The sequence below is a fragment of the Vulpes lagopus genome, chromosome 8 (assembly GCF_018345385.1).
Source record: "Vulpes lagopus strain Blue_001 chromosome 8, ASM1834538v1, whole genome shotgun sequence".
Lineage (NCBI taxonomy): Eukaryota > Metazoa > Chordata > Mammalia > Carnivora > Canidae > Vulpes > Vulpes lagopus.
The window spans coordinates 126,870,672-126,890,329 of record NC_054831.1 but is presented as its reverse complement, the minus strand read 5'-3'; the positions used below and the strand labels follow the sequence as shown (position 1 = coordinate 126,890,329).

At 49.9% G+C, this 19,658-nt stretch overlaps 1 protein-coding gene across 3 annotated transcripts in view; it reads right to left on the bottom strand.

Moving 5' to 3' along the window:
* Positions 1 to 19,658, bottom strand: part of ECE1 (endothelin converting enzyme 1) — a 115,883-nt gene that overhangs the window by 28,055 nt on the left and 68,170 nt on the right. For all 3 annotated transcript variants that reach the window (XM_041765413.1, XM_041765411.1, XM_041765412.1), the window contains 4 exons: positions 18,581 to 18,793; positions 4,008 to 4,129; positions 2,022 to 2,168; positions 865 to 930 (listed from right to left, as the gene is read on the bottom strand). In XM_041765413.1, coding sequence (XP_041621347.1) covers positions 865 to 930; positions 2,022 to 2,168; positions 4,008 to 4,129; positions 18,581 to 18,793 — 548 coding nt within the window. The remainder of the gene's footprint in view (positions 1 to 864; positions 931 to 2,021; positions 2,169 to 4,007; positions 4,130 to 18,580; positions 18,794 to 19,658) is intronic.

Below are 19,658 nucleotides of genomic sequence, written 5' to 3'. Positions count from 1 at the left end.
GGCTGCTCAGGGCATTCAGGACAAAACCCACAGGACCCCGGCGGGTGGGTCCCTGTGCTCCCGTGCCACACTCCCTCTTGAATGCTCGTCACATATAAGCTACCAGCAGACCAGTTCTTAGACACATTTTTTCTGCGCTGCCCTTCTCTACCGTGTCTGCAGATCTGTGTTCAACGTCCTCAGCTCACCCTCGAGCTATCACAATTTGTCACTATGCCTCTAACTGGTTAGTTAGTTAATTAACATCTGCCTCCCCTGCCAGGCTCTAAGCCCTGTGGGGTGGGGACCATGCCTGCCTTAGTCACCACTATCCCCCCCAACATCAGGCACTTAGCAGGTGGCTACTCAGTACAGGTGGGCTGGATAATGCACAGAGAGACGATGAACCTCAGACAAGGTGTGGGTTTCAGAGTTAGCGGGTCTGGAAGTGAATCTCAGCCTCACCACTGTGGGATGGACCTTGAGTGGGTCACTTAGAGTCTCTGAGCCTTGCTCTCCCCTCTGTAAAAGGCAAGGGAAAAATAATACCCGTGTGGCAAATGCGGTGAATGAAGTTCAGAGATATGCTGTACCTGCAGGGTTAGTGGGAGGACCAGAGGCCTGGCAGCCACACATGGCATGGCCATTACTGCTGTCTCGCTCTAGAGTGGGGACAAAGGATACCTGCCTATTATGCCCGTGATGCCTGAATGTGAAACAGCCAGCCTCCTCTGCCAGGGACCACCTACAACCCGTCAGGTAAGTGTCACCTCCATGCAACTCCAGCCTCAAAGACCCACACAGGTGTGGACACTGAGGGGACACCATGGCGGTAACACGTCGTGGGGTGTGGGCTGAGAGCCACTCTCTCTGAAGCACACTCACCTTCTCATTTTCAGTTTTGTTCAGGTAATAGTCCCTTGAAGGTAAGCCCAGACCAGACTGGTCCACCTGGAGAGAAAGGCAGGAGTGAGAGGGGATCTACTGTCATACGTGTACACTGCCCGCCATGGGGACAGTGGGCACATGGCAACACAGAGCCAGCCTGGGCCCCAGCAGGAGCAGAAGCTGGCAGCAGAGGTCGCCTCTGGGGTCTGCCACCCAGGGCAGGGACAGACACACGTCTGGCTGCATACCTGCCCATACATGGGGATTCTGGGTCCTTCTGAAAGGTCAGAGCCACCCTCCCTAAGCACCTCTGAGGCTTGGCACACTGCTTCTACTTAACTAAATACTTCCCAAGAAGGTGCAGTGATTAAGGGCCACTCACGCCTGCAGAGCCTTAGTCAAGTTATTGAACCTTTCCGATCCTCAGGTTCTTCTAGAAAACAGGGGAAATAGTATCTCATCCTCAGAGCTGGAATGAGGATTCAAGGGGAGATTGCCAGGGGAGGATGTGCAGAGGGTCTGGGAGGTAGGGGAGGGTCAATTCCTGGCAGCAACTAGCAGAGCCTTGTGGCCACACCCTGATGTCCGGAGAGCAGGTGTTACTACAGTTCATTTGATTGATAAGGACATTGCAGCGCAGAGAGGTTGAAGTACTTGCCGGAGGTCACACAATGGGTGAGAGAAGGAGCTAGGTGGGGATTTCAGCTCACCCTGGGCTCCTTGCTTCTGCACCTGAGGGTGGACAGAGCAGGGGCTGCCCTGGCTGCGCTGATACAAAGTCTAGGGCAGGCTCCGCCAGGAAGAGATGGACTCAAAGCCATTCTAAGCAGAGCCACAAAGGACGGAGGCTGAGGCTAGGGGGCCAGGAGGTGGCTTTAGCTGTGTCTAGGACTTGACATCCACAGTGACCAATGAGAATCCCAGAGATTCATCTGTGCCATGGTGACATCCCCCCACCCCTCAAGAATGGCAGCCTACTCTTTCATGACTTCTTACCTGTACAAATCTCACGGTTCAGAGCCTCCAGAAATAATCCAGGCTCAGAAACCAGAAGCCAGTTGCCCCTACTCTGCCACTTGCAAAACTCAAAACAGGTCATGAGGTTAAACGCTAAACATGCCCACTCCTCTTCCTAGGGTTCCCGGCCAGCTCACCTGGATCACGTTGCTGTTGGAATTTTTGGAGTCCGCACTGACGTAGACAGAGAAGAAGGGAGAGGTGCGGTAGTGGGAGGTGACCACCTGCAGAGTGTCCTGGAAGTTGTCTTTGTCCCAGGGACCTGTGATGTTCCAGCCCCCTAGCTGTGGGGAGGGAGAGGGAACGGGAGGTGAAGAGGTGGCAGGGAGACCCGGGTGTGAATTCTGCTCCGGCTGCTAACCTGCTCTGTGACCCTGGAGCGGTCATCTGACCTCTCTGAGCCTCAAGAGCAGATGAAAGGGATGGTCTTTTATTTTTTTAAAAAGACTTTTATTTATTTATTCATGAGAGACAGAGAGAGAGAGAGAGAGAGAGAGAGAGAGAGAGAGAGAAGCGCAGAGACACAGGCAGAGGGAGAAGCTGGCTTCCTGCAAGGAGCCCGATATGAGACTTGATCCCAGATCCCAGGATGGTCTTCATCAGAGTTTCTGACCAGCAAACAGGAGACACGCATGGAGTGAGACTTATCCGAGCAAGCTAGCCATGAATCCATGGGGCAGCTGCTCTCTCAGGGATGTGATGGGGATGGGAAGGAGACTTTTCTCGTACCCTCTTCATTTTTTGGATTCTGAATCATGTGATATAATTTCTACTAATGCATAAATTCAATTGTGCTTATGGGGGAAAAAGGCTCCATATGTTTTGAAAAGGTTGATAAAGGGGCGCCTGGGTGGCTCAGTGGGTTAAATGGCTGCCTTCAGCTCAGGTCATGATCTCAGGGTCCTGGGATCAAGTCCTACATCAGGCTCCCCACAGAGAGCCTGCTTCTCCCTTCCCCTTTGCTGCTCACCCTGCTCATGCTCTCTGTCAAACAAAATCTTAAAAAAAATAAATAAAAGGTTGATAAAGCAGTGGGGTCTAGTTTCTCTCAGAGCAGGGATTCTTTTTTTCAAGCAGGCTCCATACCCAACATGGGGCTCAAACTCACGACCCCGAGATCAAGAGTCAGTCGCATGCTCTACCAGCTGAGCCAGCCAGGCACTGCAGAGCCAGGATTTCTTTAATCTCCTCGGTCTCCTTAGCTTGGCACGCTCTGGTATGTGGGGCCTGGGCCAGAGGGGAGGACTGTCCAATCCCCGGTGCCCACAGCTCTCGACCTTGCTGTAATGACTTCCCAGAGCTGAGCTACAAGGCAGGGCATTGAGGGAACCTGGAACAGCCAGAAAACACCCATGGCCACCCTTTGTGGGCGTCTGGCACCCTGGCCAGCCGTGGGCAGCCCCTAAGGCCCATCCAAGGCTGACTGGGAGATGCTCAGCAAGAATGGCTCTTCCTCTGCAGGAGGATGAGGAGGCCTGGGGTATGTGGGCCCTCCTCACACAGGGGCTATTCTGCTTCTGATACAAGACTCTCTGTTGGTCCTTCTGGAGCGTAGCCCTCTTCACACATAGACATGCCCTCGGAGGAAAAGGAAGCAGCAAGGTAGAGAAACATTTTTTTTTCTTTTTTTTTTAAAGGTTTTATTTATTTATTCATGAGAGACACACAGAGAGAGACAGAGACACAGGCAGAGGGAGAAGCAGGCTCCCTGCGGGGAGCCCGATGCAGGACTCAATCCCGGGACCCCAGGATCACGACCTGAGCCCAAGGCAGACGCTCAACCACAGAGCCACCCAGGCGTCCCCAGAAACATTTTCTCTGTAAATATGGCCCCATTCCACATGCAGATGCACATACATGTGCACAACGGATGTGCACACACATCCACAACGATGTTGACACATACGCCCCCATACACAGATATTCCCACCCATAGAGACACGTGCATGCACAGGAGCGCAAACACACACACGCATACACACACTCAGACACACTCAGCCCTGACCGGTTCTATAATCCAGCTGGGTGAGGTGGCTGGGGTGTGAGGTAGGCAGACCCAGTGACACCTGACAGCTGCGGTGGCAGCCAGAGGAGATCCAGGAAAGGCTGCTCCAGGAACTCACCTTCTCAATTAGCTCCATCAGGGGCTTGGCCTTGAGCTCCTCGATCCTGGTTTCATTCATACATGCGCGGTAATATACCTGGGCCTTCCTTTCTGCCTCGCTCACACTGGCTGTGGAGTTTTCTGGAATGACAAGAGATAGTGGTTTGCAGTGTGCCCCCATCTGCTGTGCAGGTGGCCCGACAGGAGTCCTTCTGAGAGCCTCAGGGTGCTCAGCTGTAAAAACAACCTAGGACTTCTGCCTGTTAGGACAGCCGCATGGACTCAACCACAGCAGGTACGCGACTACTCTGGGCAGAGCCTGGCAAACTGAGGTGCCTCCTAATTATTGCTGACTGCAAAATAAGAACAGCATATCATGTTTCTCCCTGTCTGCTGGTCAAGTTTGTAGATGCGTCCCTTGGCTGGCAGCATGGGCCACCGGCAGGACAGCTTGCATCCCCTGCTGACCAAAGTGTGGCCCAAATACCCCTCCCTGGTGTGCGGAACAGAGGCCTGTGTTGGTTTTCAGACCTCAGATGTCCTCTCTGTGATAGTCTGGAGCTGAATGGAAGCTTCCAAGACCTTGTGCACTAGGAACTAACTTTTCCCTTCCTCCTCTAAAGGGCCAGGCTTGTTCATCAAACTTACAGGTGATTTAGAGTGCTGTTGCCATTTCTCTTCCTCACTTGGCAGCCAGCATCTCCATCCTTACACCAGGATGCCTGGGAGTCTTTGGTCATCCCCATCTCCCTGTCCCTGGTGTTCTGGTCTAGGTGCCACCTGCTGAGAGCCAGCCTGGGGCAGAGGCCTGCCTGTGCCCAAGGAAGGTGACCATTTCCTATGGTTCAGGCTACGAAGGATCCACCATGTGCCTGTTCAGGCCATGAAAGACCTACTATGTGCCTTTTTGGGTCATGAAGGACCTACTATGTACCTGTTTGGGTCATGAAGGATCCACTGTGTGCCTGTTCGGGCCATGAAGGCCTTACTGTGTGCTGGTTCTGGTCATGTAGGACCTATCATGAGCCAGGGCTCCTGTGCCTGAGCCTTGGTCTCAGAGACCTGCTCCAGATCATGGCTGGGTCCCCGAATCCCTCAATTCTATCTGTCCACCTTGCTCCCTCCCTGGGGCCCTCCTTCCTCACTGCTCCAGTTCCTTTTCCTCATTTCAAATTCACTTCTCTTGGACCCTGAAACTCCTTCCTTTGCTTGCTCCAAAGACCCCCACCCCCAAGCCCTCTTCGCTGGCAGAACCGTATCCATTCATCTACTAAGTAGATACAGGTGCTTGCCCTGTGCTAGGTATGCGCAAGCTTCAGGGACTGGAAAGACAATGTCCCCCTGTCCCCATGGAGCTTACTTGCTAGTGTGAGGACACAGATATCAAACAAGAAAACACATAAAGGAAAGCTCATCCTGGCCCTCCAGTATGGGCTGCTGTTGAGACCCAAGCGTCTCCAAGGCCTTTCTCGGGGACCATCTTTCTGATGGAGCCTCTCCTGAGATATTCTTCCACGAAGATTTCCATGGAGGACCTACCAACTGCCAGGCACTGGGCTGGGCTAGGAGCTTTGTAGACATAAATAAGACCTGCCTGCTCTCTGCCTCCAGGGAGTCAAGCAAAGAAATGACCAGAAGACATGAAAGAGCTTTGGTTAATGCAAATGGTTGTGGAACCCAGAGAAAAGTCACACACTTTGGTGGGGTGAGGTGGGGTTAGGGGAGCTCTTGTTCCGAGCTGGTTTGTTTGTTCGTTCGTTCATTCATTCATTCATTTATTTTTTAGAATTTTATTTATTTTTTCATAACAGACACAGAAAAAGGGAGAGAGAGAAAGGCAGAGACACAGGCAGAGGGAGAAGCAGGCTCCATGCAGGGGAGCCCGACATGGGACTCGATCCCCCGTCTCCAGGATCATGCCTTGGGCTGAAGGTGGCGCTAAACCGCTGGGCCACCAGGGCTGCCCCTTTTATTTATTTTTTAATTAAAAAGGTTTCTTTTTAGTAGGCTCTACGCCCAATATGAGACTCACACACACAAAACCTAGATCAGTGGTTACATGCTCATGGACTGAGCCAGCCAGGGGCCCCAAGGCAGTTCTTTCAAAGGTAAGAAATTATTCACCAGGTAGAAATGAGGGGGAAGGGCCCTGGGTTTGGAGGGATTTGGAGTTTGGGAAAACACGAGAAGCATAGGAAAGTGTACTGTCTGGAGAAAAGATACCATTTGGTGTGGCCTGTGATGTGAAGGGCAGGAGTCACCCCCTGACTTCCAGCACGGGTCCTTCAGCTCTCCCAGCACTCATCCCAAGAGCCCGCCTGCCCAGCCCCCAGGTCTTATCATAACCACCAGGATCATGGTTTTCTCTGGTCAGAGAGCATCAACCCCTGTCTTGCTGAAGTCAGGGTGACAGCATGCGACCAGCCTGGGTGAGTGTGAATGGAGATGCAGAGACAAGGGAAGCCCAAGAGGGGCAAAGGTGACGAGGGTCTGTGGAGGGCACACACAGCCCTGGAGACCACCAGCTGCCATGCTGCTCCAAGGCCTGGAAACGTGTGCTGTGAAGCCCCAGAGCCTTCCAGAACATAAGACAAGGCCTCCAGGAGGGGAGGGTAGAAATGGGGAAGGGAAGCAGAACTTCAGGGAAAGCAAAGGGGGTTTCCACCCCCCTCCCAGGTGCCTCGTTTCTCTAACAATGCCCCCCAGCAGCTAAGCTCCCAGAAGGAAAAGCGCAAGAACCACCATGGCTTGCCAGAGCCTGGAAGCGGCATCTCGCCGTCCATGCGTGGCTCTGGCCGTGCCCCTGAAATGCCAGGCCAAGGTCGGGTTGTGTACGCTGTGTGCTCTGGCCCACGAGAGGGTCTGGCATCTCCCTCCCCCACTGGCCAAGGCCACTGAGATGAGGGCCCACGGCCAGGCTCCGGGGGAACGGCCTGGCTGTGCTCAGGAGAGGGGTTCCAGGCGTCCATCTTTCCCCAACAGGATCCCTGCGTTGACGTGACTGCGTCCTTCAGGCACACACGGCCCCTCTCTCCTTCGCTGAGAGGCCGCTCCTGATGAGTTCAAGCTTCCTTCCCCTGAACTCCACACCCTGGATCAAACATCCACTTGTTTTCCCACCAAGGTTTATTGAGTTCCTGTGGTTTGGTGGCTGCTGGGCTGGGGGAGAATGTAGCAGGCCGCGTGGACACGGGCTGCCCACGTCAGGCCTGGAGCCTGGTGGGCGACACAGACAGCCGTAAGGTGGTCACAAAGCATCTGACGCAGGGAGCATCTGATGCTGCGGACAAAGTCCAGGAGGCCCTGAGAAAGGATGGCATGGGGAGGCCCCAGGGAACCCTTGCCTGACCTCTGGGCTGAAAGCTGAGCTTGCCGTGGTGGAGTGGACGTCGGGGCTGTGCTTGGGCCGCTTCACCCGCTAGGTCATGTCCCAGCTGTCCCTGCTTCTTGGTCTGTACCCGGAAAGCACACAGCGGCCCTCAGAAGAACGGAGCCCAGTGTCACTTCTGATGAGAAAGGGGCCATTTCTGGGCATTGAGAGGTGCTGAGGTCAGAGCCTGACAGAAATTTACACGGGGAGGAAATGAGGCAGGTGGGGCAGGAAGGCGCAAGAATGTGGGCTTCCCCAGGAACTGGCGTTCACACCCCCTGTATTCCCACACTGACACTGGCTGGGGCAGGAACTCTGGGACTCAAGCTCCTCCACTTCTCCCCCCGCCTCTCTCTGGTTCATGGGGCCCACTGGGACAACCCCCAGCACATTATCCCACCTCCTCTCCTTCATCCTCTCCCATAAGGCACCTACGACCTGGCAGGCACTGGGGGTACAAGAGCTGAAGCAGGACGGCCAGGCGGGAGGCCACTGTGACAGGTGAGGTGAGCAATGATGTAGGCTCGGGCAGGGTGACAGCAGAGAGGGGGTGAGAAGCAGTTGCGCTGTGAGAGAAAGACAGGCCTAGATGCTGCCGAGTTTCCTTGACCAGAGCAAGGGGTCACTGCTATCTGAAATGCCGAAGACAAGGGATGGGGAATGGGATAAGCAGTTCAGTTTTCGACATTTTTAGTTGAAGACATCTATTAGACACTAGTGGAACCCTGGGTGTGGAGTTTATAGAGCTAGTGTCTTGAACTACTTTGAGTTCAAATATGCTCTGGAGGGGCACCTGGGTGACTCAGTCAGTTGGGTGTCCAACTCTTGATTTCGGCTCAGGTCATGGTCTCAGGAGTGTGGGATCAAGCCCTGCATCAGGCTCTGTACTCAGCACAGAGTCTGTTTGGGACTCTCTCTTCCTCTGCCTCTCCCCCACGAAATAAATGAATAAATCATTTTAAAAAACCAAACTAACTAATATGCTCTGGAGTACACGAATTCCTTAAAATTACTGATAAGACCCTATATCATGCATTCTCAAGAGGGGCAATGTTGACCCCAAAGGGGGAGAGAATTAGCTATTAGGTAGCAGAAACATCTCACCCTTTCATGTGTACATACAGTACATAAATAAACAGGTAAGCATTATCTTTTATATTCTTCTTGAACAACACAGAAGAAATGGATAAATTCCCAGAAATATACAACCTACCAAGACTGAATCATGATGAAGTAGAAAATCTGAATAGACCAATTACTAGTAAGGAGATTGAATAGCAATCAAAAACTTCTCAACAAACAAAAGTCTAGGACCAGACAACTTCACTGGTGAGTTCTACCAAACATTCAACAGAGAATTAATGCCCATCTTTCTCAAATTCTTCCAAAAGACAGAAGAGGAGGGAATTCTTCCAAACTTATTTTGCAAGGCCAGCATTACCCTGATACCAAAATCAAAGATGCTGGAAGAAAAGAAAATTATAAGGCAATATCCCTGATGAACATAGAAGGAAAAATCCTCAAAAAAATATTAGCAAACAGAATTCAACAAATCGTTAAAAGGATCATACACCACGATCAGGTGGGATTTATTCCAGGGACGCAGGGATGGTTCAATGTCCACAAATCAGTCAATGTAACGTACCACATTAACAAAATGAAGAATAAAAATCATATGATCATCTCAACATATGCAGAAAAAGCATCTGACAAAATTCAACATCCATTTATGATAAAAACTCTCAACAAAGTAGGTATATAGGGAATGTGCCTCCATATATTAAAGGCCATACAGGACAAGCCCATGGCTAACATCATACTCAATGGTGAAAGCTTTACCTCTAAGATCAGGAAAAGACTAGGATGCCCACTTTTGCCACTTTTATTCAACATAGCATTAAGAATCATAGAGATCATAGAGCAATTGTTAAGAAAAAGAAATAAAAGGCATCCAAATTGGAAAAGAAGTAAGACTGTCACTATTTGTGATATAATACACAGAAAACCCTAATGACTACACCAAAAACCTGTCAGAACTAATAAACAAATCCAGTAAAGTTGCAAGACACAAAACCAATACGCAAAAATCTGTTGTGTTTCTATATACTAATCACGAATTATCAAAAAGAGAAATTGAGAAAACAAATCCATTTACAATTACATCAAAAAGAATAAAATACCTAGGAATAAATTTTTTAAAAAGATTTTATTTAGGGCAGCCCCAGTGGCGCAGTGGTTTAGTGCTGCCTACAGCCCGGGGTGTGATCCTGGGGACCTGGGATCAAGTCCCGCGTCGGGCTCCCTGGGTGGAGCCTGCTTCTCCCTCTGCCTGTGTCTCTGCCTCTCTCTCTCTGTGTCTCTCATGAATAAATAAATGAAATCTTAAAAAAAATTTTTAAAAAATTAAAAAAAAGATTTTATTTATTTATTGGAGAGAGAGAGAAAGCACAAGCAGGGGGAGTGGTAGGCAGAGGAAGAAGGAAAAGCAGGCTTCCTGCTGAGCAGGGAGCTTGAGGCAGGGTTTGATCCCAGGACCCTGGCTGGGATTATGACCTGAGCGAAAAGCAGACACGTAACCGACTGAGCCACTCAGGCACCCCTACCTAGGAATAAATTTAACCAAGGAGGTGAAAGACCTCTATATTGAAAACAACAAGAGATTAGTGAAAGAAACTGGAGAAGACACATAAATGGAAACATATTCTGTGCTCACAGATTGTCAGAACTAATGCAGTTAAAATGTCCATATTACCTGAGCAATGGACAAATTCACTGCAATCCTTACCAAAATTCCAATGGCATTTTTTACAATTAGAATAAACAATACTAAAATCTGTGTGAAACCATAAGAGACCCTGAATAGCCACAGCAATCTTTTTTTAAAAGATTTTATTTACTTATTTGAGAGAGAGACAGAGACAGAGACAGAGACAGAGAGAGAGCATGAGCTGGGAGAAGGGGAGAGAGACAAGCAGACTCTCCACTGGGTGTAGAACCAAACTCAGGGCTCAAACTGGGGCTTGATCCCAGGACTCTAAGATCATAACCATAACACACTTAGCCAACTGAGCCACCCAGGTGCCCCTAGGCATAACAATCTTAAGAAAGAAGAACAAAGCTGGAGGCATCACACTCCCTGACTTCAAGCTATATTACAAGCTTGGTAACTAAGACATGATGGTATTGGCATAAGAAGAGACACAGAGATCAATGGAATAGGATAGAAAGAAATTAATTCATGCATGCATTGTCAATTAATTTATGACACAGGAGCCAAGAATATATGCTGGGGAAAGCATAGTCCCTTCAATAAGCAGTGTTGGGAAAACTCGACAGCCACACACAAAAGAATGAAACTGGACCGCTGTTTCATGCCATGCACAAAAATGAACCCAAACTGGATTAAAGACTCGAGCATCAAACCTCAAACCATAAAACTCCTAGAAGAAAACGTAGATGGTGAGCTCCTTGACATAAGTCTTATGGATGACTTTTTGAATCTGACACCAAAAGCAAAAACAAGAGAAGCAAAAATAAACAAGTGGGACTATATCAAACTAAAAAGCCTCTGCACAACAAAGGAAACCACCAACAGAATGAAAAGACAACCTACTGAGTAGGAGAAAATATTTACAAATCATATGTCTGATAAGGTGCTAGTATCCAAAATATATAAAGAACTCATCTGGCTCAACAGCCAAAAAAAAAAAAAAAAAAAAAAATCTAACTAGAAGCTGGGCAGACGATCTGAATAGACATTTTTCCAAAGAAGACATATAGATGGCCAACAGGTACATGAAAAGATGCTCTGGGGACGTCTGGGTGGCTCAGCGGTTGAACACCTGCCTTCGGGATCCCTGCATGGAGCCTGCTTCTCCCTCTGCCTAGGTCTCTGCCTCTCTCTCTCTCTCTGTCTCTCTCATGAATAAATAAAGTCTTTAAAAAGAAAAGAAAAGAAAAGATGCTCTGTATCATTAGTCATCAGGAAGTGCAAACCACAACCACAGTGGGATATCACCTCACACCTGTTAGAGTGGCTCCTATCAAAAAGACAAGAAACAAATGTTGGCGAGGATGCAGAGAAAAAGACACCCTTGTGCAGTGTTGGTGGGAAGGTAAATTGAGCAGCCACTATGGAAAACAGTATGCAGGCTCCTCAAAAAATTAAAAATAGAACTATCCTATGATCCTGTAATTCCACTTCTGGGTATTTACCCAAAGAAAACAAAAACACTAACTCGAAAACCTCTCTGCTGGGATCCCTGGGTGGCGCAGCGGTTTAGCGCCTGCCTTTGGCCCAGGGCGCGATCCTGGAGACCCGGGATCGAATCCCACGTCGGGCTCCCGGTGCATGGAGCCTGCTTCTCCCTCTGCCTATGTCTCTGCCTCTCTCTCTCTCTGTGACTATCAAAAATAAATAAAAAATTAAAAAAAAAAAAAAAGAAAAAGAAAACCTCTCTGCACCCTCGTGTTTGCTGCAGCAGTATTTACAATAGCCAAGATACTGAAACCACCTAAGTGCCCACTGGCGGATGAATGGATAAAGAAAATGTGGCCTGTGTACACACACACACACATGCACGCATGCGTGCGCACACACACACACACACACACACACACACACAGAGGAACATTATTTGTCCATAAAAAAGAATGATATCTTGCCATTTGTGACAAAATGGAAGAACACTGAGGATATATCGCTAAGTAAAGTTAGGGAAAGACAAAGACAAATACTGTATGATCTCTCTTACTTGTGGAATTAAAAAAAATATATATATATATAACAAAAACCAAGCTTATAGAGAACAGATTAGTGGTTGCCATAGTTGGTGGGTAGGGGGTGTTTACTGTCTGTCTCCCCTGCTGGAATGTAAGCTCCGCAGAGAAAAGCTGTCTTATTCCTCACGCAACCCCAGCACCGAGTGATGTCTGGCACACAGCTAGTGTACAATAATACATAATTGTTGAACGAAGGAATGAATGACGGAATGTTCTGGGACCTCCCTGGAAGAAAGATACCAATCACATCAGCCTGAGGGAGGAGGCTCGGTTTCAAAGTGAAATCAGCCACATACAGTTTTTTTCTCGTAAGGAAATCCCTGGTCTCCTTAGAGACTCCCCTGCTTGCGCTTACTTCCCAGAAGAAGGTTCCACGGGAGCAGGCTAGGTGCCATCAGCAGCGCAGCATCCAGGACTGAGCCAGGGGCTGAGTTTTGAGTATGGTGCCTCCAGGGTATGAAAATAATCTGGCAGCCCAGGGCCAGATAGCAGGGCTCCTGATTGCTGGGTACTTCCTTCGAGGGACCCCGAGTTCCAGAAACTTCCTCAGTCACTTCCCCAAAGTCCCAAAGAGGAAAGACAGCATACCATCTAATCGGCCCCTTCTTCCTCTGGGAGTTTTCATTGGAACACCCTCTTGCACACCACTCCCTGGGAGGAAATGAAATCCCCAGCAGCTGGGGGGGCTGCGGGGATGGGGGTTCCTGGGAATCCTGTGCTCCCTGTGCTGCGGCAGCACATCTGGCCAAGAGCATGGAGGACTCCACCTCAGGGCAAGACTAGCACTCATTTTAGAGAACACCATAGACTGGGTTCAGGCAGTCACAGGCCTCAGAAGCCCCATCCTGTGAGGGCAAGTGGGATTGCTGATACACAAGGCATCTTTTTCTGTAGAACAAAAATAATGATGAGGACCATCACCACGACGGGTGCCTACTGCAGGCCCAGCCCTGGCTGAGCTCTTCTCGTTGCCACACCAACACCCCGAGGTGATACTATCACCCCATTTCACAGGGAAAGAAAACGAGGCCCGGTGAGAAGAGGAACTTATCTAGGGAGGCAAAGCTACTACGCCACGTGCTGGAATTTGAACCCCAGCATTCTTAGACCTCCTCGAGAAAACGAACTGCTTCCTCTGTGTGTGGGTGTGGCTCTGTGTGCATCTTGTCCTTACAGTTTCCACCAGGGAGTGCTACTAGGGCTATCATGCCCAAATTACAGGCAAGAGGTTGAGTGACACGCATCCAAGGTCACACTCGTGAGCAGCTGAGGCCAGGACAGGGGCCTGAACGTTCTCTGTGCTCCTTTCCTTTCTGGCAGGTTGGCTCAGAAAATGAGAGGTCCCGCCACCCCAGAGAAGCCCTGGATGCCCACTCCCTTTCCCCCAACGTGAAAGATGGGCACATTAGTGCCAACACGGCACCGAACGGGAAGCAGGTCAGACACAGATCCTGTCCAAAGGGTTTCCCACGTGCACGGGGAGATGAAACGAAGCTAGACAGCAACTACTGGAAAAACAAATCAAAATAAAAGTACGAGCGATGTCACAGGGCGACATGATTAACTGCCAAATCACTGACATGGACAAATGTAATGTTGATGGAATGATTCAGTCTCCATTTCTCAGGCAGACTGGCGCTGGGGTAAAAGGAAAGGAGACCATGAATTCCTTATGGAATCCGTGATGTTCAAATGGTTATAAAAACCAGGCATTAGGGATCCCTGGGTGGCGCAGCAGTTTGGCGCCTGCCTTTGGCCCAGGGCGCGATCCTGGAGACCCGGGATCGAATCCCACATCGGGCTCCCGGTGCATGGAGCCTGCTTCTCCCTCCGCCTGTGTCTCTGCCTCTCTCTCTCTCTCTCTGTGACTATCATGAAAAATTTAAAAAAAAAAAAAAATTAAAAAAAAAAAAAAACCAGGCATTAATTTTGCATGCATTAATCTTGTAATAGAAAACATAGTATATATGACAGGCACATAAACATAATTGTAGCTCAAGCCCAGGGCAGTCCTTTGGTAGCCCCAGAGGGCATCGTGGAGGAAGCAGGTTTGAGAAAAGGAAGTCCACCCCACAGGACTGGAAGAGGTGAGGCAGGTAGTGTAGAGGGCAGAACAGTCTGTGCTAAGGGCAAGAGCTGGAAAGCCTGAGGGAAGGCCCAGCCTAGGGGTGAGAGATCCAGGGGCATCCTTGCCCTGAACAAAGTGAGGCCACGCTCTTGTCTCCCCAAAGCCCACGAGGACAGCCCAAGCTGGCAACCCCGGTGGGTAGCAGAGTGTCTACTGGGTGACGTATCTCTCTGTCTCACACAGCTGAGGCCATGCCTCCCAGCCAGTGGGCTGCAAGGATGTGCCCAGTGGCACCGCAGAGTTCAATCCACCAGCTTCTGATCCACCCGGATTTCCTCTGAGGGGACCCTGTGAATTCACTGTTCAGAGAAAGGACTGGCTCGTCCAAGGTCACGCGGCCAGCGGATGGTAACAGCTGTTCCACCTGCCCAGCTGACACGGTCCTCATCAGCACTTGGAACATTCCTTCTCCTTCCGGAGAAGCCCACCCCAGGCCAGCCTGGACAGCCTGGCACCCCCCTGCACACTAGAACCCTCACCAGTTCCAGCTCCCTCCCAAGACCTGCTGGCTGACCCCTTGTCTTGGCGAAGCCGAGACCGGCCTGGCCTTGAGCCCAGGAATGCACTGGCCTGTGTTCCTGCATTTTTTAATCACCCACTCACCTGCCTCCTGCCCCTTCAAGGGTTTCCAGGTGTCAAAGTCCCAGGTATCAAGGCCCACAGGTGAGGGGCCATTTCCAGACTAGTTCCCAGAAGCGAGTGTGGTGCGGAGGGGACTCCAGGATATGCCTTCTGGGGAAGCTCCTGGTCAGTATGACCTGGGGCTGACCTCACCTACTATGTTCATCAGGCCCCAGCCATATCCCATCTAGAAAGGAGAGCTTCATCAAGCAGCTACTGGGGAAGGAGGTTGGTGAATCGTGCTTCTGGGCCACCCTGTGGCCTCTGCATGGTGAATGTGACTCAGGGGAGTCGGTAGAAAAAAAGGGCAGGTTTGAGGTTCCACAGCTTTGGGGCTAAATTTAGCTAAATCCCATCACTGCCTAGATATTTGTGAATCTCATCTATACAATGGGGATATACATCCATGGCTTAAATAAAATAATACAAGAGCCTAGTATGGTCGTGGATATGCCCTGCACCTCCTTGCCTGGTTACTAGGTCCACATCAACACCTCTGTGAGAAGTAAGATTAGCAATACGTGGGTTTTCTTCAACCACCCCACTAAGCCTGAGGTCATCCACATCAATGCTCTTAATTCCCATCTTACAGACGAAGAGCCAAGTAGCCTGGGTAGCCTCTCTGGGGTCACACAGCTTATCAGAGAGAGGTCTGGGCCGGAGCTCATTCAGTACAACGAGAAGGGTGGCTCTGCTTTGCTGAGCACGTACTAGGTGCCAGGCTCTGTGCTAAGCCTGCTGACCTAGCACATACAAATCAGCACTCGTGGCAACCTTGCATTAGATGGTACTATTAGGCCCCATTTTATAGATAATGAAATTAAGCTGGAGAGGAGCCAGGTCACTTGTCCAAGGCTACATGAGTGATAAGCTAGCATGTCAGGGCTGCCTGACTTCAATACCCTGCAGTCTGGCCTCCTGATCCCACAAGACCCTGGTCCCAGGGGCAAGGGCTTGAACGCATGGTTCTGGCTGTTCTGTGCCCAGCTCAGGACAGCTCCCCACCTACACCCTGACTCTCAGGGACAGGATGGATGGAAGGCCAGAGCTCAGGACTGGAGCCCACTCCTCCTGGGCCCTGCCAGCTGGAGGGAGGGCCACGGGATGGACTCAGTCCTGGCAAAGACCCAAGGTCCTTCTGATAAGGGCTGGCAGGAGCAGGACCTGCAGGCATCACACACAAGGGTCAGGCCTGGGCCTAACTGGAAAGTTTGAGGGCCTGTCTGCATGCTAACTGCTCCCCAGGGCTGGGGCCCCTCTCCATTTAGGACTGGTAGTGTACCCTCAACAAAGTCACTTAACTTCTCTGAGCCTGTTTCCTTATCTACAACATGGGACCAATGGTTCCTAAGTCCCCGGGAGGGTGTGAGGATGAAGAAGGCAGCGGATATAAAGAGCCTGGTACACAGCATGGCAAGTAGCAGACACTCAACAAACATCAGTTTCTTCCCCTCTTTCCTTCAGATCCCCAAAGCTCCATGCTGCCAGCAGGATGGGAGGGGAGCCATACTTGCCCCTTCTGTCTGAAGGAGGTGCTTGAGACAGAGGAAAGGACACAGGGCCCAAAGTCAAGTAGGTCTCAGCTGTGCCACCTACTAGCCTGCCTTGAGGATAGCTTTGGACCTCAGTTTTCTCATCTCTCAAATGGGATGAGTAATACCTTCCTTTCGCCTACCCTACAGGATCAAATAGGATGACATCTACCAAAAGAGCTCTGTAAACTGTGAAGTGCTGTGCAAAGGTCAAGGGGGAATAATAGCTATAACACTTGTGTACATAGCAGCCAGCAGCGTACACCAGGCATGAGGTCACACAGCTTGTCAACACACCTTAAATACTTTTTACTTTTTCCCATTTTATTTTCATCACCTGAAGGAGGCCCAGTTCCCATTCTACTGATGAGAGAAGACATCCTGAGGGGTCATGTCATTGACCCGAGACCACCCAGGAAGTGGCAAAGGCAGGGTTTGAACCCAGGTCCGGGTGACCGAAGGAGAGGCTCTAGCCCACCTTGTTATCCTACTTGGACTACCCTCCTGCTTTAGTTGTTGGTCCCTTTAGGTGATAGAGGAGGGACATCCCTGAGTTCTAGTCTGGCTGCCACAGACATATCTGCCTGTTAAGCTTCTTGTTCTGAAATGAAAGGCTGTGTCCCCTTTCAAAGGCACCTGGATAGCATAATGCAGGCAGGGGCTCTGCTGTTGTGGACTTACAGAGTTCCTTCAGCCTCCGTGTACCATGTGGCTCTGATCCTCAGGGAGACAAGCCCACGGACGGGCTGCTGGGAGCTTCAGAGGAGGCTCCTGGGGGCTGCTGGGGGTTGCTAGTAGGAGGCAGTGTTGTGAATTCTGTGACACACGACCCCAATGGGCAGGTGTTAGTTCAACAAACATTAAGTGGGGGTAACCCTGCAAATAAGACAGACATGGGGCTCTAATCTAAGGATGAAACCACCAACACCAAGGTCAAATAGAGGTGCCGAAGGCCTAACCAGATGCAAAGAGGAGAACTTTAGTTTGATGGCTTATGATGCAAGTCTAATCACTGTGAGGCCACGAGCCAAGTGATGTTCCTGCCTGTAATGGACAACTCTCACATAAACTGTTGTGTTAACTTCATCCACTCTCAACCTTAAAATCTGATCAAGTGTGCTCAGCCTTGATTCCCTTGGCTCACAACTTTCTTTTTTTAAAAGATTTTATTTATTTATTTGACAGAGAGGGAGAGAGAGAGAGAGACAGAGAGCGCAGAAGCAGGGGGAGCAGCAGAGGGAGAGAGAAAAGCAGGCTCCCCGCTGAGCAGGGAGCCCAATGTTGGGCTTGATCTCAGGATCCTGGGATCCTAGGATCACCACCTGAATGGAAGGCAAATGCTTAACCAACTGAGCCACTCAAGTGCCCGGGCTCACAGCTTTCAAAGCTCATCGCCAATGCCAGTCAAAACAAAGCCACAGCTTGAAGCCACAAAAGGACCACTGCTACCAGTTCTTGTGTACCTACCACATGCCACATGTACCATGAGAACCCTTTACACATGTGCTCTATAGTTCTCAAAACTCTGAGGTTTGGGTATTACTAGTCCCGTTTTAAAAAAATGTTTAATTGACATATAGTTGACGCACCATGTCATATCAGCTTCAAGCGTATAACACTGTGATTTGACAGATCTATACACTGTGCTATGCTCACCACAAGTGTGGCTACCACCTGTCACCACCCAACACTATTACAACACCACTAACTATACTCCCTGTGCTGTTCCTTCCTCCCCGTGTATTAGTCTCATTTTTTAAAAAAGATTTTATTTATTTATTCATAGACACACAGAGAGAGGCAGAGACACAGGCAGAAGGAGAGGGAGAAGCAGGCTCCATGCAGGGAGCCGGATGTGGGACTCGATCCTGGGTCTCCAGGATCACACCCCAGGCTGCAGGCGGCGCCAAACCGCTGCGCCACTGGGGCTGCCCTAGTCTCATTTTTATAGATAAAGAAACTGAGGCTCAGATACAAGTGACTTACTCAGGGCCACACAACAGCTGACGGAGCAGCCATTCTAACTGGGCTTCACTTACTCCAAAGCCTCTGGTCTGCCCATTGCATCAAGTTCTTCCTTTAACCAGGCCTGGCCAGGTAAGTCCAGCTGGCCGCTCTCCTCTGCAGCCCATTTGCTGGTCTCCCTGCTGGGTACTTACCAAGGAGGTGCTTGATGATGGCCTGGTTGTGCTCCCAGAGGTTGCTGAAAGTCCCCCAGCGTGAGTGGCCATCAGGTACGGGGTTGGCTTTGATCCAGCCTCCACAGGCATAGGTGAAGAAGTCCTGGCAGGGGTCCACCGTGGGGTCCATGGAACTCAAGATGGAGCTGGTCACTGAGACGCAGGCCTCACTTAGGCACACTGGGGGGGTTCCTGGCAGGGGTCAAGGACAAAAGGCCAGTGATGGGCAGGGAGAAGAAGGCTGTGGGAATATAGCGCAGGTGGCCTGGGGTGCCATGCCCCCACCCCAGCCCTGACCACACAGAACTGGATGGTGGCAAGACTTCTACGGAGAAATGATTTCAGTAGATTTATAATTTCTTGGCTTGTAAAATAAGACTTCTGTTTAGCTGCCTAAAATGCTTTCTGTGGCTTGAAAAGCACCTAGAACCAAGGTGTTTCTCTGAACATTAATACTCACAAATATTCATTGATTTTTTTTAATTCCCTGATGCTCAACAAATTGATTCATTTGTTCATGCTTTCATTCATTCAACAAAATAATTACTATCTTCTAGGTTCTTCGCTGAGTGCTGATTGTGTGTGTATATGGGGGGTGAGTAATATAAAAGTCATAATCCTTTCCTTCAAGAACTAGTAATTTCACTGGGGATACAGATATTTTATTTTAAAAAAGTTAAAAAAGAGGAGGAGAAATGGTGATCATTCTACAAACATAAACTGAGTATATTTAGTCCACGACAAATGGGTGATGCAGACAATTTGGTGCCAGGACTTAGGGCAAAGGACAGCCTATTAGGTACAGAAGAGATTGAAAAATCATTTCTGCTGAGAATAAGGCAGGAGAGTTATCTCACTGACTCTGAAAGAAATGAAGACAAAACAAACCAAAGTGGCCATTTTGCTCAAGGCTGTTTTTATATACGAGGAAACTGAGGCACAGAGAAGCTAAGTAGCTTGTTCAATGGCCAGTAGGGTAGGAGCCCCATCCTTCCTCCACTCTGTCTCCCACGGCCTGGAGGGGCGTAATCCCAGTGATGCCAGGTGCAGCCCCATC